The 16,315-nt window shown below is 40.0% G+C and overlaps 2 protein-coding genes across 7 annotated transcripts in view; both read right to left on the bottom strand.

Moving 5' to 3' along the window:
- SNPH (syntaphilin) overlaps nt 1-726 on the bottom strand; it is a 45,852-nt gene extending 45,126 nt beyond the window's left edge. For 2 of the 4 annotated variants that reach the window (XM_055434571.2, XM_055434581.2), the window contains exons 1-2: nt 606-726; nt 258-367 (exon numbers count right to left, since the gene is read on the bottom strand). The gene's annotated coding sequence lies outside the window, so the exon portion shown is untranslated. The remainder of the gene's footprint in view (nt 1-257; nt 368-605) is intronic. The other 2 variants (XM_088843890.1, XM_055434591.2) reach the window with 1 other exon arrangement.
- Nucleotides 727-12,827: 12,101 nt separating this feature from the next.
- The window catches only part of RAD21L1 (RAD21 cohesin complex component like 1), a 43,330-nt gene continuing 39,842 nt past the window's right edge, over nt 12,828-16,315 (bottom strand). For all 3 annotated transcript variants that reach the window (XM_088844385.1, XM_088844386.1, XM_088844387.1), the window contains exon 13: nt 12,828-13,016. In XM_088844385.1, coding sequence (XP_088700511.1) covers nt 12,828-13,016 — 189 coding nt within the window. The remainder of the gene's footprint in view (nt 13,017-16,315) is intronic.

The following is a 16,315-nucleotide window of genomic DNA, read 5'->3' as shown; positions in this document are numbered from 1 at the left end:
TCCCCTAAAATCGCCCACTTCGGGCATCTTCTCTGCCGCCACCAGCATCCTCTAACTGGTGAATTTCAAGGTGGTGGCGGTGGTGGGGCGCTTAGAAGGGTGTAGGGGAATGAAGGGAGGGTAAGAATGAGTCACTGTTAACCTCTCCGCGGCCGGTGCCCTCTGAGGGATTCTACCGCAGCGAGCGGCCCCCGCCCGCGGCCCGCAGCGGTGCAGCACACGCGGCCCCCCTCCCGGCTCCGCCGAGGCCTCCTCACCTGAGTCCACTCGCCCTCCGCAGCCCCGCCGGCGGCTCTCACCGCTCCGGCCCGGCTTGGCGCAGCGCCTCTGCAGTCGCTGCTGCAGCTGCCTGGCCCAGATCAGCAACCTGCGGCGGTGGGGAAAATAGACAGACAGGGGCGGGTGAGCGTGGGCGGGGACCCGGGGCGGTCGAGTCCCCCGGCCGCTGACAGCTGGGCCGCCGCAGCCCGAAAAGCCGGGAGGGCTGGCCGACCGCTGAGCGCTCCGGCCGCTCCCCCGAGCCTCCCCTTCCCCCACCCGCACTTGGCACTTCGGGCCGCGGCGGCACCGCTAGGGCGGTGGTCCCCGGAGGTCCCTGTCATCACCTGCGGAGGCTTCCATGGCTTCGGCTGCCCTGCCCAGGCCGCCGGACTGCTCTCCGGAGCCCCTGCTGGAGGCGGCTAGCTGGGTGCTCGCCGGGGCTGGGGCTGCCGGGAGGGAGGGAGGGACAGGGAGAGTGAGGTGGATGCAGGAGACCAGCCAGTCGGCGGCTCGCCGGCAGCTGCGTAAGCGCCCCGTTTTCACTTTACTTCTTAAAGAGATAGTTAGCATCTTGCTCCAAGAGATTTCGGGAGCGGCGTTGCCAGCATGCACCGAATAGGGGTGGCCTCTTCCACTTCCACACCGGCCTGTACTTAGAGCCGGTGGTGGCACCTGCCCAGGGCATGTTGGCTCACTGACAGGTGGTGTGACCCTGGACGAGTCCTGTCACCTCTCTGGGCCTCAGTTTTCTCATCTGTGACATGGGATGTTGATACCAAACTCACTTCTTGTCACATGGTGGTCTTAAATAGTCATTTGATCCTAATTCCTTGAAGAATATTTTCACTCAAGTACCTCTGAGTATTTAATGCAAACAGTACTCAGACTACTTAGAAAAATGATAGTAAGAATCTTAAATATCTGAAAATAAAAAATGTTTTTCTTTGAGGTATTAAGATGGTGAATCATCAGAAAGATGGAAAGATAAAAACAATCACAACCTAAAATAAGTGTTCATTATACACCTTTCCCCTCTGTGTCTGTCTTCCATCCACTGTCACAGGGAAGAAGAGGAAAAACAAGTGGGAAAAGTCCAGAAAACTGGACTCTCTGCCTAGTCCTTCCACTTCTAGTCCTGTAACTTTAGATAAAGTCACCCACTTCCTGGGCCTGGATTCTCACCTGCTCTGTGAGAATCTGGGTGCAATGGAAGGTGCTCCCTCCTTGGGAACCAGCCCTAACTATCTGGTCAGTAACTCCTTTACCCAAACCATCTCCCAGTTCTTCCAGTTGTTTAGTTGCTAAATCGTGTCCAACTCTTTTGCGAGCCATGGACTATAGCCCACCAGGATCCTCTGTCCATGGGATTTTCCAGGCAAGAATACTGGTGCAGGTTGCCATTTCCTTCTTCAGGGGATCTTCCTGATCCATCAGACCTGTCTCCTGCATTGGCAGGTGGATTCTTTAGTACTGAGCCACCAGGGAAGCCAGGCCTTTCTTGACCACCCTAAATAAAATAGTGACTCCTTCCTACTTCACTTCCTCTGCCCTAGTTTTGCTGTATTTCACCACATATTCGGAGAAGGCAATGGCAACCCACTCTAGTACTCTTGCCTGGAAAATCCCATAGATGGAGGAGCCTGGTAGGCTGCAGTCCATGGGGTCGGGAAGAGTTGGACACGACTGAGTGACTTCACTTTCACTTTTCACTTTCATGCATTGGAGCAGGAAATGGCAACCCACTCCAGTGTTCTTGCTTGGAGAATCCCAGGGACAGGGGAGCCTGGTGGGCTGCCATCTCTGGGGTCGCACAGAGTCGGACACAACTGAAGCAACTTAGCAGCAGCAGCAGCACCATATTAAATTTTTACTATTTGTAGTCTTTCATTATTACCCCCACTAGAATGTACACTCCATGAAGGTAGGGACTTTGTTTTATCTCCTGCCATATTCCCATTGCTTAGATGATGCCTGACACATATCACATGCTTAATAAATATTAACTAGGTAAATGAAAGAGTAAGCATGCATTGTGCCAAGCCCTAGTTTCTACAGAACAGGAGGTCAGATACTATCCTAGTCTCTGAGATGCCTAAGTCCTTAAGTCTCTGTCTACTCTTGGCAAGGCTGAACTTGGTACCCTTCACCCTAAGCTGACTTTTCCAGAGAAGTATTCATGAAGTGAATTCTCTGACCTCATATCATGACTCTGCAATACTGGCCTGGTAAGAAATAGTTAATATTTACAATATACAATTATAATATTTACAATATACTATATATAATAATTAATTGTTTTAAGTGAACTGTTTCTTTTCAGAGTTAAATCTTTTTTTGTAGCTCTGATTTGTGGCAAATCCATCATTCTGTAACAATACATATAATTTTGCAAAAATGCCTATAAATTTTTTGGCATTGGTTATATTTTCCCCTCATTCATTTAAACTGAATTCTTCTGTCAGATGGCCAAATTATATTATACTTTGTGGAAAAATATGACAGAGCAATTGTAGTAGGAATAGGAAATTGTAGTTGAAAAGGCCATGTGAATTAAGGCCTGCTGTATAAAAACAAAAACCTAATGCTAAATTAGCAAGTTAATTGATGAAATGTTTTATCTGCTCTAAAGCCCACCTAAATTATATAAGTGACTTACTTACACTTAAAGCAAAACCAAAGGAAGCCATCTAATTATTGTTTGTTTATCAGGAGATAATTTCTGAAATCCTCATTTAAAAATATTTCCCAGAAATATCCACAAGGAACTTCACCCCCCGAAAGAGAGAGGATCTCTATCCACGATACTGTCTCTGGGATGGTGTTAGCCAGCAAAGACTCCTCAGCAACTTAAAGCATGTGATTGAGAAGAAGATAGCCAACGTTTAGTTACAACAGAAATTGTAAGCAATGAGGATTTTAAACACAAAATGAATTATTCAAAAGAAACTAGTAGTTTTGCTTTTGTTTTGTACAAATTGAGAAATACTTAAATTTGTTTATTTTCAAAAGCATTTCTGGTTCTAGTTCTGGGAAGCACATTCCTCCCACTGAATGCCATAATAAACCTGAAGCAAATGCGTGTAGCAGCTACTCGAGGACTCTGAAAATACTAGCAGGCAAAATGGGGTAGAAGGATAGAATTCGACACACCACTGACTAGTGAATTTACCAATTTTGCTTCCTCTGGTATCCCCCAGCCTGGTCTCAAGGTAGCCCCAGTTCTGGAACTGGGGAATCAACACAAGAGAAAATGCCTAGTTCTGACTTGAGGGTTAGGAAAAGAGACCCCTAATGCTCAAGGTGAGTGAGGGAAATAATTTTTCTTTTATAATCTTTTCTTCATTATCTCATGACCCAGTCCTAGGGAATCCTGCAGTGGTGGCTGTGACATCTGGGACCCATAGGTCTCTAAAACTCTGAGGGAGGAAAAACTTCTCCAGTCAGAGTAGCTGTGGGCCTGAGAGCGTGAGCCTCTGCTGGTATTTGTGTTTTGTCTCTTTCTGTTCCTCCCACCGTTTGGGTCCAGATGCAGGTGCAATTGTGGGAAGAAGGCAGGAAAACAGAGTGGAGTAAATAAAGCTACAATCTCCAGCCTTCTGGCGAACCCCAAAGAGGATGAACTAAATAATTATAAGGATAATAATTAAAAAATAACAATCTGGTTACTACTGAAAACTAAGAATAAAGAAAAACCTTGCAAGCAATCAGAGGAAAACGATGTGTTATTTACACAGCAATAATGATCTGAATAATTCTGAATTTCTCAACTGAAACCATGAAGAGCAGGAGAATATGGAACAAGGATTTTATATTGCTGAGAGAAAAGAGCAGTCAACCAGGATTCTACACACAGCAAAAATATCCATCAGGAATAAAAGTAAAATAAAGACATTCTAAGATAAAGGTAAGATGAGAAAATTTATCTTCAGCAGACCTGCTCTGAAAGAACTGTGAAAGAAAATTCTTCAAACAGAAGGGAAATTATATTAGAAGGAAAGTTAGAACATCAGGAAGAAAAGGACAATAAGAATGATAAATATTTGGGTAAATTTAATAGACTATTCTCCTCTTGAATTCTTTAAAATATCTTTGACAGTTGAAAGCAAAAATTATAACACTGTCTAGTGGGTTTTCAGTGTAGATAGATGTAATATATAAAACAATTATGATTACAATATGAAGTAGGAAGTCTAAAGGAACTTAAATGATAAAAAGTTTCTATACTTCACTCAAGGTGGTAAAATATTGATTCTAAGTAGTGTGAAAATTTAAGAATTTGATTTTTAATCCTTAGAGTTACCATTTAAAAATATCTACAACAAAAGATACAGTTAAAAAAAAAAACAAACAGATAAATTATAGTGTAATTCTAAAACCAAAGTTCAGATATTCCAAAAGAAGGCAAGAAAGGAGGAAACAGAAGTGAGAAATAGAAGAAACAAATAGTAAACAAATAATAGGATGGTAGATCTAAATCCAAACATGTCAGCATTTACATTAAATGTATAAATACATCAACTAAACAGAGATTATCAGGATGGACTTAAAAAATGACTTAATTAGATGCTTTCCACAAGAAACTAACTTTAAAAAAAAGATATAGGTAGGCTAAAAGTAAAATATGGGGAACGATACACTGTAATACTAATCAAAGGAGAGCTGGAATGGCTTAATATAAGAAAATGTAGACTTCAAAGAAAATAAAACTACCAGAGACAAAAGACTCATTATACAAAAATAAAAGGGTTACTTCACCAGGAAGATATAATAATTGTAAATAAGTGTAGAAGAGCTTCAAAATACATGAAGCAAAACCTGTCAGAACTGCATGGGGAAACAAATTCAAAATTATAGCTGCAGACACAAACAGTCCTTTTTCTGTAATCAGGAGAACTAGTAGACAGAAAATAAGCTAGGATACGGAAGAACTGAAAAGCACTATTACAACTAGGTTCAATTGACATTTATAGAACACTCCACCTAGCAACTATAGAACATATTGTTTTCAAGACAGACCCTATACTAGATCATAAAACAAGCGTTAATAAATTTAAAAGAATCAAAATCATTTATGTTCTCAGACCATAATGAATATAATAATTACATAAAGGTAACAGGAAATTCTCCCTTGAAAATTAAACAACATACTTCTAAATAATCCACAGGTTAAAGGGGAAGTTTCAAAAGAAATTAGAAAATATTTTGAACTGAACAAAACTGAAAATACAACTTATTGAAATTAGTGCAATGCAACTTAAAAGCAGTGCTTGGATGGAAACAAATAGCATTAAATGTTTAAAGAAGGAAGGTCCCAAATCAATAAAGCTTCCACCTTAATAAAACTAAAAAATAAGAGAAAAACTCAAAGCAAGCTGCAGGAAGGAAATAACAAATATCACAGTAGAAATCAATGAAATTGAAAAAAGAAAAGCAAAGGAGAAAGTCAATGAAACCAAAAGCTTTGAAAAGACCAATAAAATTAATATGCCCCTAACGGGGACGACAGAGAATGAGATGGCTGGATGGCATCACTGACTTGATGGACATGAGTTTGAGTGAACTCCAGGAGTTGGTGATGGACAGGGAGGCCTGGCGTGCTGTGATTCATGGGGTCGCAAAGAGTCGGGCACGTCTGAGCGACTGAACTGAACTGAACTAATATGACTGAAAAGAAAAAAGAAGACAGAAATTAACAGTATCTAGAATGAAAGAGGGGTTATTACTATGGACCCTGTAGACATTAAAAGGATAATCAGGGAACACTCCAAAAAACTACACAATTTAGATGAAATGCAACAATTCTTTGGAAACCACAAACCAGTAAAACTCACCCAGAATGAAATAGACAACTGCATAGCCTTACAATTATTTAAACAATTGAATTCATAGTTTAAAACCTTCCAAAATATAAATCTCCAGATCCAGATGGTTTCATGGGTTAATTCTACCAAACACTTAAAGAAGAAATAGTACAAATTCTACATAGTCTTCTCACAGAACAACAAAATAGGAAGAAACAATTTCCAAGTAATTTTTATGAGGTCAGTACCATCCTGATCCTAAGATCAGAAAAAGACAGTACAAGAAAAGACAAATACAGACAGACCAATACCCCTCATGAACACAGATGCAAAAATCCTAAACAAAGTGCCAGCAAATTCATATGGAAAGATGCTTAACATCATTAGTTATTAGGAAAATGGAAATCAAAACCATGAGATATTACTTAAAACTCACTAGGATAGCTGTAATCAAAAAAAGGGGCAATAACAAGTTCTGGTGAGAATACAGAGAAATTGGAACTCATACATTGTTGATAGAAATGTAAAAAGGCACAGATACTGTGTAAAACAATTTGATAATTCCTTTAACGCTGCTGCTAAGTTGGTTCAGTCATGTCCGGCTCTGTGCAACCCCATAGATGGCAGCCCACCAGGCTCCTCTGTCCCTGAGATTCTCCAGGCAAGAATACTGGAGTGGGTTGCCATTTCCTTCTCCAAATTCCTTTAATAGTTAAACATAAAATTATCATTTGACCCGGAAATTCTACTCCTATGTATATATCCAAGAAAGATAAAAACATGTATACACAAAAACTTATAACTTACAAACTCTTGTTCACAGCAACATTATTCATAATAGTAAAAAATGGAAACAACAACAAAATGGAAACAAGCCATGTCTACCAACTGATGAATGGATAAACAAAATGCATATCCATATAATGGAATATTAATTTAGCCATTAAAAGGAATGAAGTACAGATACATTCTATAACAAAGATAAACATTATGCTAAGTGAAAAAGGCCATATATTATATGAGTAACAAAAAGTGGATTAGTTGTTGCCAGGAGTTGAGGGGAAGGAGGGATGAGGAGTCGTTGCTTTTGAGTATAGGGTTGCTTTTTGGATGATGAAACTATTCTAAAATTAGATAATGGTATTGGTTCCATAATACTGTGAATATACAAAAATTCAATACCTACTTATGAGAAAAACAAACAAACACCTCTCAGCAAATTAGGAATAAAAAGGAATATCCTCAACCTGAAAAAAATGACTGACACATGACCACACCCATCACTACCCCACCCTTACCCACACAATATACAAAACAAAGTATACCTAACATCATAATTAATGGTGAAAGTGGGAACAGATTAGAAAGAAGGAAATGAAATTGTCCCTATTTGCAGTCATGAGAGTCTGTAAAAAATCCCAAGGAATCTACAAAAACCAAACTTCTAGAAGTAATTTGTGAGTTTAGCAAGGTCACAGGGTGGTAAGAATACACAGAAGAACTATACAAAAAAGATCTTCACGATCCAGATAATAACGATGGTGTGATAACTCACCTAGAGCCAGACAGCCTGGAATGTGAAGTCAAGTGGGCCTTGGGAAGTATCACTACAAACAAAGCTAGTGGAGATGATGGAATTCCAGTTGAGCTATTTCAAATCCTAAAAGTGCTGCACTCAATATGTCAGCGAATTTGGAAAACTCAGCAGTGGCCACGGGACTGGAAAAGGTCAGTTTTCATTCTGATCCCAAAGAAAGGCAATGCCAAACAATGCTCAGACTATTGCACAATTGCACTCATCTCACACGCTAGTAAAGTAATGCTCAAAATTCTTCAAGCCAGGCTTCAGTAATACGTAAACTGTGAACTTCCAGATGTTCAAGCTAGTTTTAGAAAAGGCAGAGGAACCAGAGATCAAATTGCAAACATTTGCTGGATCATCGAAAAAGCAAGAGAGTTCCAGAAAAACATCTATTTCTACTTTATTGGCTGTGCCAAAGCCTTTGAGTGTGTGGATCACAACAAACTGGAAAATTCTGAAAGAGATGGAATACCAGACCACCTGACCTGCCTCTTGAGAAACCTGTATGCAGGTCAGGAAGCATCAGTTAGAACTGGACATGGAACAACAGACTGGTTCCAAATAGGAAAAGGAGTACGTCAAGGCTGTATATTGTCACCTTGCTTATTTAACTTATATGCAGAGTACATCATGAGAAACTCTGGGCTGGATAAAGCACAAGCTAGAATCAAGACTGCCAGGAGAAATATCAATAACCTCAGATATGCAGATGACACCACCCTTATGGCAGAAAGTGAAGAAGAACTAAAGAGCCTCTTGATGAAAGCGAAAGAGGAGAGTGAAAAAGTTAGCTTAAAGCTCAACAATCAGAAAATTAACATCATGGCATCCAGTCCCACCACTTCATGGCAAATAGATGGGGAAACAGTGGCTGACTTTATTTTTTTGGGCTCCAAAATCACTGCAGATGCTGATTGCAACCATGAAATTCAAAGATGCTTACTCCTTGGAAAGAAAGTTATGACCAACCTAGATAGCATATTAAAAAGCAGAGACATTACCTTGTCAACAAAGGTCCGTCTAGTCAAGGCTATGGTTTTTCCTGTAGTCATGTATGGATGTGAGAGTTGGACTGTAAAGAAAGCTGAACGCCGAAGAATTGATGCTTCAGAACTGTGGTGTTGGAGAAGACCCTTGAGAGTCCCTTGGACTGCAAGGAGATCCAACAAGTCCATCCTAAAGGAAATCAGTCCTGGGTGTTCACTGGAAGGACTGATGTTGAAGCTGAAGCTCCAATACTTTGGCCACCTGATGCGAAGAGCTGACTCATTTGAAAAGACCCTGATGTTGGGAAAGATTGAGGGCAGGAGGAGAAGGGGACGACCATCTGACCGATGGTCGGATGGTATCAGCAACTCAATGGACATGAGTTTGGGTGAACTCTGGGAGTTGGTGATGGACAGGGAGGCCTGGCGTGCTGCGGTTCATGGGGTCACAAAGAGTCAGACACGACTGAGCGACTGAACTGTAACTGTAACAGAGTATAAAATTAACCTGCAAAAATCAACTATATTAATGACAAAATTATAAAAATGGAGAACAGGTTAAAGGTCTTCAGGGTCTAGGGAAGAAAGTAAAGAAAGAAGTGGCAGTAGCTACAAAAAAGTAACACAGGTGATTCCTGTGAAAGAACTGTTCTATTTCTTAAATGTGGTGGCGGTCACATGAAGCCACCTATGTAATACAATTGCATATAACTAAATACACACAATAAGGAGTTCATGATCTGAGCCACAGTCAGCTCCTTGTCTTGTTTTTGCTAACTGTATAGAGCTTCTCCATCTTTGGCTGCAAAGAATATAACCAATCTGATTTCGGTGTTGACCATCTGGTGATGTCCATGTGTAGAGTCTTCTCTTGTGTTGTTGAAACAGGGTGTTTGCTATGACCAGTGCGTTCTCTTGGCAAAACTGTATTAGCCTTTGCCCTGTTTCATTCCGTGCTCCAAGACCGAATTTTCCTGTTACTCCAGGTGTTTCTTGACTTCCTACTTTTGCATTCCAGTCCCCTATAATGAAAAAGACATCTTTTTTGGGTGTTAGTTCTGAAAGGTCTTGTAGATCTTCATAGAACCATTCAACTTCGGCTTCTTCAGCGTTACTGGTTGGGAATAAACTGTGGAAAATTCTGAAAGAGATGGGAATACCAGACCACCTGACCTGCCTCTTGAGAAACCTGTATGCAGGTCAGGAAGCAACAGTTAGAACTGGACATGGAACAACAGACTGGTTCTAAATAGGAAAAGGAGTACGTCAAGGTTGTATATTGTCACCCTGCTTATTTAACTTATATGCAGAGTACATCATGAGGAACGCTGGGCTGGAAGAAGCACAAGCTGGAATCAAGATTGCCGGGAAAAATATCAATAACCTCAGATATGCAGATGATACCACCCTTATGGCAGAAAGTGAAGAGGAACTCAAAAGCCTCTTGATGAAAGTGAAAGAGGAGAGAGAAAAGTTTGGCTTGAAGCTCAATATTCAGAAAACAAAGATCATGGCATCTGGGCCCATCATTTCATGGGAAATAGATGAGGAAACAGTGGAAACAGTGTCAGACTTTATTTTGGGGGGCTCCAAAATCACTGCGGATGCTGATTGCAGCCATGAAAGTAAAAGACGCTTACTCCTTGGAAGGAAAGTTTTGACTAACCTAGATAGTATATTAAAAAGCAGAGACATTACTTTGCCAACAAAGGTCCATCTAGTCAAGGCTATGTTTTTTCCAGTGGTCATGTATGGATGTGAGAGTTGGACTGTGAAGAAAGCAGATCACCGAAGAATTGATGCTTTTGAACTGCGGTGCTGGAGAAGACTCTTGAGAGTCCCTTGGACTGCAAGGAGATCCAACCAGTCCATTCTAAAGGAGATCAATCCTGGGTGTTCATTGGAAGGACTGATGCTAAAGCTGAAACTCCAATACTTTGGCCACCTCATGCGACGAGTTGACTCACTGGAAAAGACTCTGAAGCTGGGAGGGATTGGGGGCGGGAGAAGGGGACGACAGAGAATGAGCTGGGTGGATGGCATCACCGACTCTGTGGCCATGAGTTTGAGTGAACTCCGGGAGTTGGTGATGGACAGGGAGGCCTGGCGTGCTGTGATTCATGGGGTTGCAAAGAGTCGGACACGACTGAGCGACTGAACTGAACTGAAACACACACAAACAAGTGAGTGCACATAAAACTGGTGAGATTTGAATAAGGTGAGTAGACTGTACCAATGTCAGTTTTCCTGATACTGTACTATAAATATGCAAGATGTTACCATTGGGGAAACTGGGTGAAGGGTATACAGGATCTGTATTTTTTTTCACAAGTTCATGTGAACCTACAGTTATCTCAAAATAAAAATGTAAACAAAAAGTCAACTGGAACTCACATATATTGCTAATAGGAATGCAGAAAGGTATATCTGGAAAATAATTTGTTAATTTCTTATAAAGTTAAACATGCACTGGCCATATGACCCAGGCCTAGATATTTACCCTGCTGCTGCTGAGTCTCTTCAGTCCGACTCTGTGCGACCCCATAGACGGCAGCCCACCAGGCTCCCCCGTCCCTGGGATTCTCCAGTCAAGAACACTGGAGTGGGGTGCCATTTCCTTCTCCAATGCATGAAAGGGAAAAGTGAAAGTGAAGTCACTCAGTTGTGTCCGACTCTTAGCGACCCCATGGACTGCAGCCCACCAGGCTCCTCTGTCCATGGGACTTTCCAGGCAAGAGTACTGGAGTGGGTTACCGTTGCCTTCTCCGATATTTACCCTAGAGAATTACAAACTTATAATCACACAAAAACTGTACACAGGTGTATGCAGCAGCTCTATTTTTAATTGTTAAACAATTTAAAAGTCCTTCAGGGAGTAAATGGATACATAAACTGTGGTATATCCAGACAACAGAATACTATTTAACAATACATAGGATTGAAGCCCTGATACATGCTACAATTTGTACTAATCTCAAAGATAAAATGCAAGAAGTCAGTCTGAAAAAAGGTTACTTACTATATAATTCCATTTGTATGACATTCTTAAAAAGACAAAACTATAGTCATGTAGAAGAGTAGTTGCCAGGAGTTAGAAATGGGGAAGGGTGTGACTACAAAGGGTTAGTAAAAGGGATTTTTTTGGTACCCTGGCTCTGATGGTGATCATAGCAATCTATAGCTGTAAAACTCATAGAACTGTGCACTAAAATAAAAAAGTCAATCTTTCGTGTGTTAATTAAAAATTAAAGGAAATGTTTAAAAAGGCAATTTTGACATCTAAAACTTATAGTTAATACATTCAAAGGGGCCATTTAGAATTTAGTCTGTAGCATAATTCCAGATACAATAGCATGGAGCTCACAGAGCATTACATGAAAGTTTCTTAACTCAAACTTCAACTAAGAATAAAGAAAAACTTTGGTTTTAATGTCAAAAATGCTCAGTATACATTATATAAAGAACATTTATTTTAGTTAAATTTACTTGAATTATAGCTGAAAACAACATGCTGAATAAGCTTCCATTAATTTTTTCTAATGTTAGTTTTGCTGATACATAAATGATAGCCATAATAATCATTAATAGTAAATAAACAGGTTGCATGACCTATAATTAGACTAAAGCCATATTATATTAGACTCAGATAATTTGAGACTAAGAAAAATTTTATAACTCTTCGATTAAGATATTAGAGTAAAAGCCAGGGCATTATATCAAATCAAGAGTGATATGCATTATAATCAAATAAATTATTATCTGTGGAGAGATAAGAAAGTGTTAATTATTAATTACTAATATTTATTAATAATTAATAATTATTAAATTATAAAATTTAAGTAAATAATCCACTTTATAAAAATCCTTGAAGACACAAAGTGTTTTTAAAATATATCCTAAATGCAACATTCAAGTTAAGGAAATGGTAAATGATATGCAATCAAGTCAACTAAGTTAAAAATATTACTTAGCTACAATTATTTCTGAAAGCATATAGGTTTCTAAATTTGCCTATGATTATTCTGAACTTACAAAGAGGAAATAATGAGCTCAACCTATCTATCTATGAAATATTAGTTTGACCTATCTATGAAATGGATCAGACCTTCAGCTGCTTCCAGACGGCTTCTGCATTAAACTGAACAATCTATACAGAAATTCCAGTGATGACATAAATCTGAATGTTCTGGGTTTCCTTCACATTTCATGGAACATTGGTCCCACTGTAGCTATAATATCTGCATAGGGAGCACTCTGGCTCAGCTCAATAGCCTGATGTTTTTTTAGGACAAGAAAGCTATAAAATTTGGCAGCAGTTTGTTTTCGGTCACTATTTCTGCAGAGCTTCATCAGACTAAAGTACTGCATTCCCATCTTGTTGGATTCCTGGGAAAACAATTATAAAAGAGGAAAGGGAAATAAGATCATTAGAAACAAAGCAGACTGTGGATGTATAATGAACAATAAATACTGGTATTTTTGATAAGTGACTGAAATTCTTAAATGGAGAAATGCAAATGATTCACTAGGTAACATTAAAAAAACATAGGTCATTGAGCACAGCTTGGTTCATTGAGAAAATACATGCAAAAGAACTCTAAAGTGTTATACAGATTTCAATGTGTTATACAAATGTTAGGTCTATTGATGTTAACATAAATGGCTCCTGGGAGAAGTGCAATTAATAGAGACATGCAGGCAGAAAAAAGTCCACAGGACCTTGGGAATCTTCAAAAAACTGATTATCAGCCTGTCAGATTTGTTTTATAGGTACTGCAGGGTGGGGTTAACTAAACAACTCTAGTGGTAAGTGTAATGGCAGGGGAATATGACTAAATAAATATCTCCCAGTTTCTTTGCACAGATTAGAAAGACACTGGTTCACTACAGGACACCTGTGAATCTACTTGAAAAACTGATGTACAATAAAGTATTTAATTAGACTGTACTTGGAATCAGATTTCTAGAGAAGGAGTATTGTGTTTTAGTTAGAAATACTATGGTAAATACTGGCCAGTATCCCTGTGAATATTATACTAATTTGGTAGCTGTGAAGCATTTTTTTTAAAAAGACCATATACAAGTGTGTTTTTTTTTTTTTTTTGCCAGTCCATAACATTTAACTGATGGCTCAGATGGTAAAGAATCTGCCTGTAATACATGAGACACAGATTCAATCCCTGGCTCTAGAAGATCCTCTGGAGAAGGGAACGACTACCCACTCCAGTATTCTTGCCTGGAGAATTTAATGGATAGAGGAGCCTGGTGGGCCACAGTCCATGGGGTCACAAAGAGTCGGACACAACTGAGCAACCAACACTGCTGCTGCTGCTGCTAAGTCACTTCAGTTGTGTCCGACTCTGTGCGACCCCATAGACGGCAGCCCACCAGGCTCCCCCGTCCCTGGGATTCTCCAGGCAAGAACACTGGAGTGGGTTGCCATTTCCTTCTCCAATGCATGAAAGTGAAAAGTGAAAGTGAAGTCTCTCAGTCGTGTCCGACTCTTCGAGACCCCCTGGACCGCAGCCAACCAGGCTCCTCCATCCATGGGATTTTCCAGGCAAGAGGACTGGAGTGGGTTGCCATTGCCTTGTCCGAGCAACCAACACTAACTTTTAACAAATTGACAAGTTAAATATTTTATCATACTTTAATCTCAACCAAAGGAGTGGCATAGCACAGTGTCAGCAACCTTTGAGATGGCATGCCAAGCCTTCATTTATTCCCTCTCTTGAGGAGAGAAGATGTGGATTGGGTGGTTTTCCCCAGGGAGAGAGCAGGGACAGCCTTGTAAATTTCAGAATCCTTTTGAAAAACACCCTGAGAGGATTATTCTGTTTCCTCCAGGAACTCCTCTAAAATGAAGGTAAAGAAATAAAAGAAGATGAGAGATACAAAGTGGAAGACTTATCAGACTTAGAGAAAGCTGAAACCTAAATGCCAGCAGAGAGGAGAGCCAGCAAAAGGCAAGACAATTTGAGATACAGAACCTAGACCCTGCTTATGGAAAGCATTATAGGAACTTATTTGGAGAACAAGAATTTTTGAGGAATGTAGTAACCTCTAGACTGAAATTAGTGAACTGCAACATCCAATGGATTCTCAGCCTCTAGGCAGCCCTGCTCACTTTTGACTGGCCAGACCCTACGACTCAAATTGGCATGTGCCAATTCCTTAATCAGTCTTGTTCCTTCTGTTTCTCATGACTAATAGGGATTTTACACAATTCAGTGGTTTTTGTATACCAATCAAAAAACTCACTAGTTTGTCTAAAGTCTGAAGTTAGGGGAGATTCTGTCAGCAACCAAGGACCTCTCAGTTCAGTCTCGAATGGGTTTTTCCTCCAACTGCAACCCAAAGCTTCATATCTGTCTTCCTCTCCCTATAGAGTTTATTTGTGCCAATAAATGGGTAAATGTATATAGACAGAATTTTACTTTCCTTCTAGATTCTCTAATTGTTTAATATATTTTACAGTGTCTACTATATCACATTGTTAAAGCCATTCATCTATTTATCTTTGCATTTCAAAAATCTGGACATAAGGCCAGCATATACTTATGCTCAGTATTTAACGGTGAAATTTGAATGTAAGTACAATAAAACATGAAAACTGTGGGAAAAAAGAGCATTTCCAGCAGTGAAAACCTCCCTATGAGAACATGCCTCTTGCAAAGGATCTCCTTCATCCTTCTCCAAAAGAGGAGAAGAGGAAACACAAGAAGAAGCACATGGTCCAGAGCCCCAATTCCTACTCTATGGATGTGAAATGCCCAGGATACTATAAAATCACCACTGGCTCTAGCCGTGCACAAACACCTGTAGTTTTGTGTGTCGGCTGCTCCTTGTTCTTGCCACCCTACAGGAATAAAAGCAAAGCTTACTGAAGGATGCTGCTTCAGCAGAAGTAGCACCAAAGAATCCAAAATCAAGATGAGTAGGAAACCATCCCAACAAACACATTTGAATAAAACAGGAACAAAACCCCTAAATGAAAGAAAACCTAGGAAAAGATCAGTGATTATAGGCAGCAGTATGTCATAAGCTGGAAATGAAGTGTGAAGTTAAAAACATGAGAATTCCTTAAAAGGCTACTTGGAAACAATTAGACCATCAGGTTTACTCCACCTCACAGAACCAGACCATTAGTCCCGAACCCTAGCAGGAGGCAGAAAGTTGTCTTCCTGGAGATACCAACCATGAGGTTTTAGACTTGGGATACGAGGCACTGGGGATAGTGGAAGAGAGGTGTTACAAACTGGGGGATTAAGGGAAATTCTAATGTCTAAACAGTGAGACTGCCAGCTTCTCCCTTACTCCCTTTTGGTTCCTCAACCATGGACATCATGCTTATATCTTCTAGACAGTAGGTCTGACCATGCAAAAATAGACCATTCCAAGGAAGAAAATTCTATAGATAATGACATCTGTGTGCGTATGTATTGGCGGGGGTGGGGACACCCAATATTATCTCACTATGAAGACAACAAGTCTATAAGCCCCACCCATTCTTATATAACCTCCAATCAGCTTTTTGGTGTCTCATTCTTCAATAAAAACCAAAGATCTATTAAACACTTGGATAAAATTTCTAATATCTAAGAGAATCACTAAGGAAACAGACAATGCGGGCAGTAGGAAAAAGGTATAACCTCTGAAAATTAAGAGAAGATACCATCCACAAA

Source organism: Moschus berezovskii, chromosome 15 (assembly GCF_049115385.1).
Source record: "Moschus berezovskii isolate FMDL1 chromosome 15, NW_MosBer_1.0, whole genome shotgun sequence".
Classification (NCBI taxonomy): Eukaryota; Metazoa; Chordata; class Mammalia; order Artiodactyla; family Moschidae; genus Moschus; species Moschus berezovskii.
This window is presented reverse-complemented; position numbering and strand designations above follow the sequence as displayed.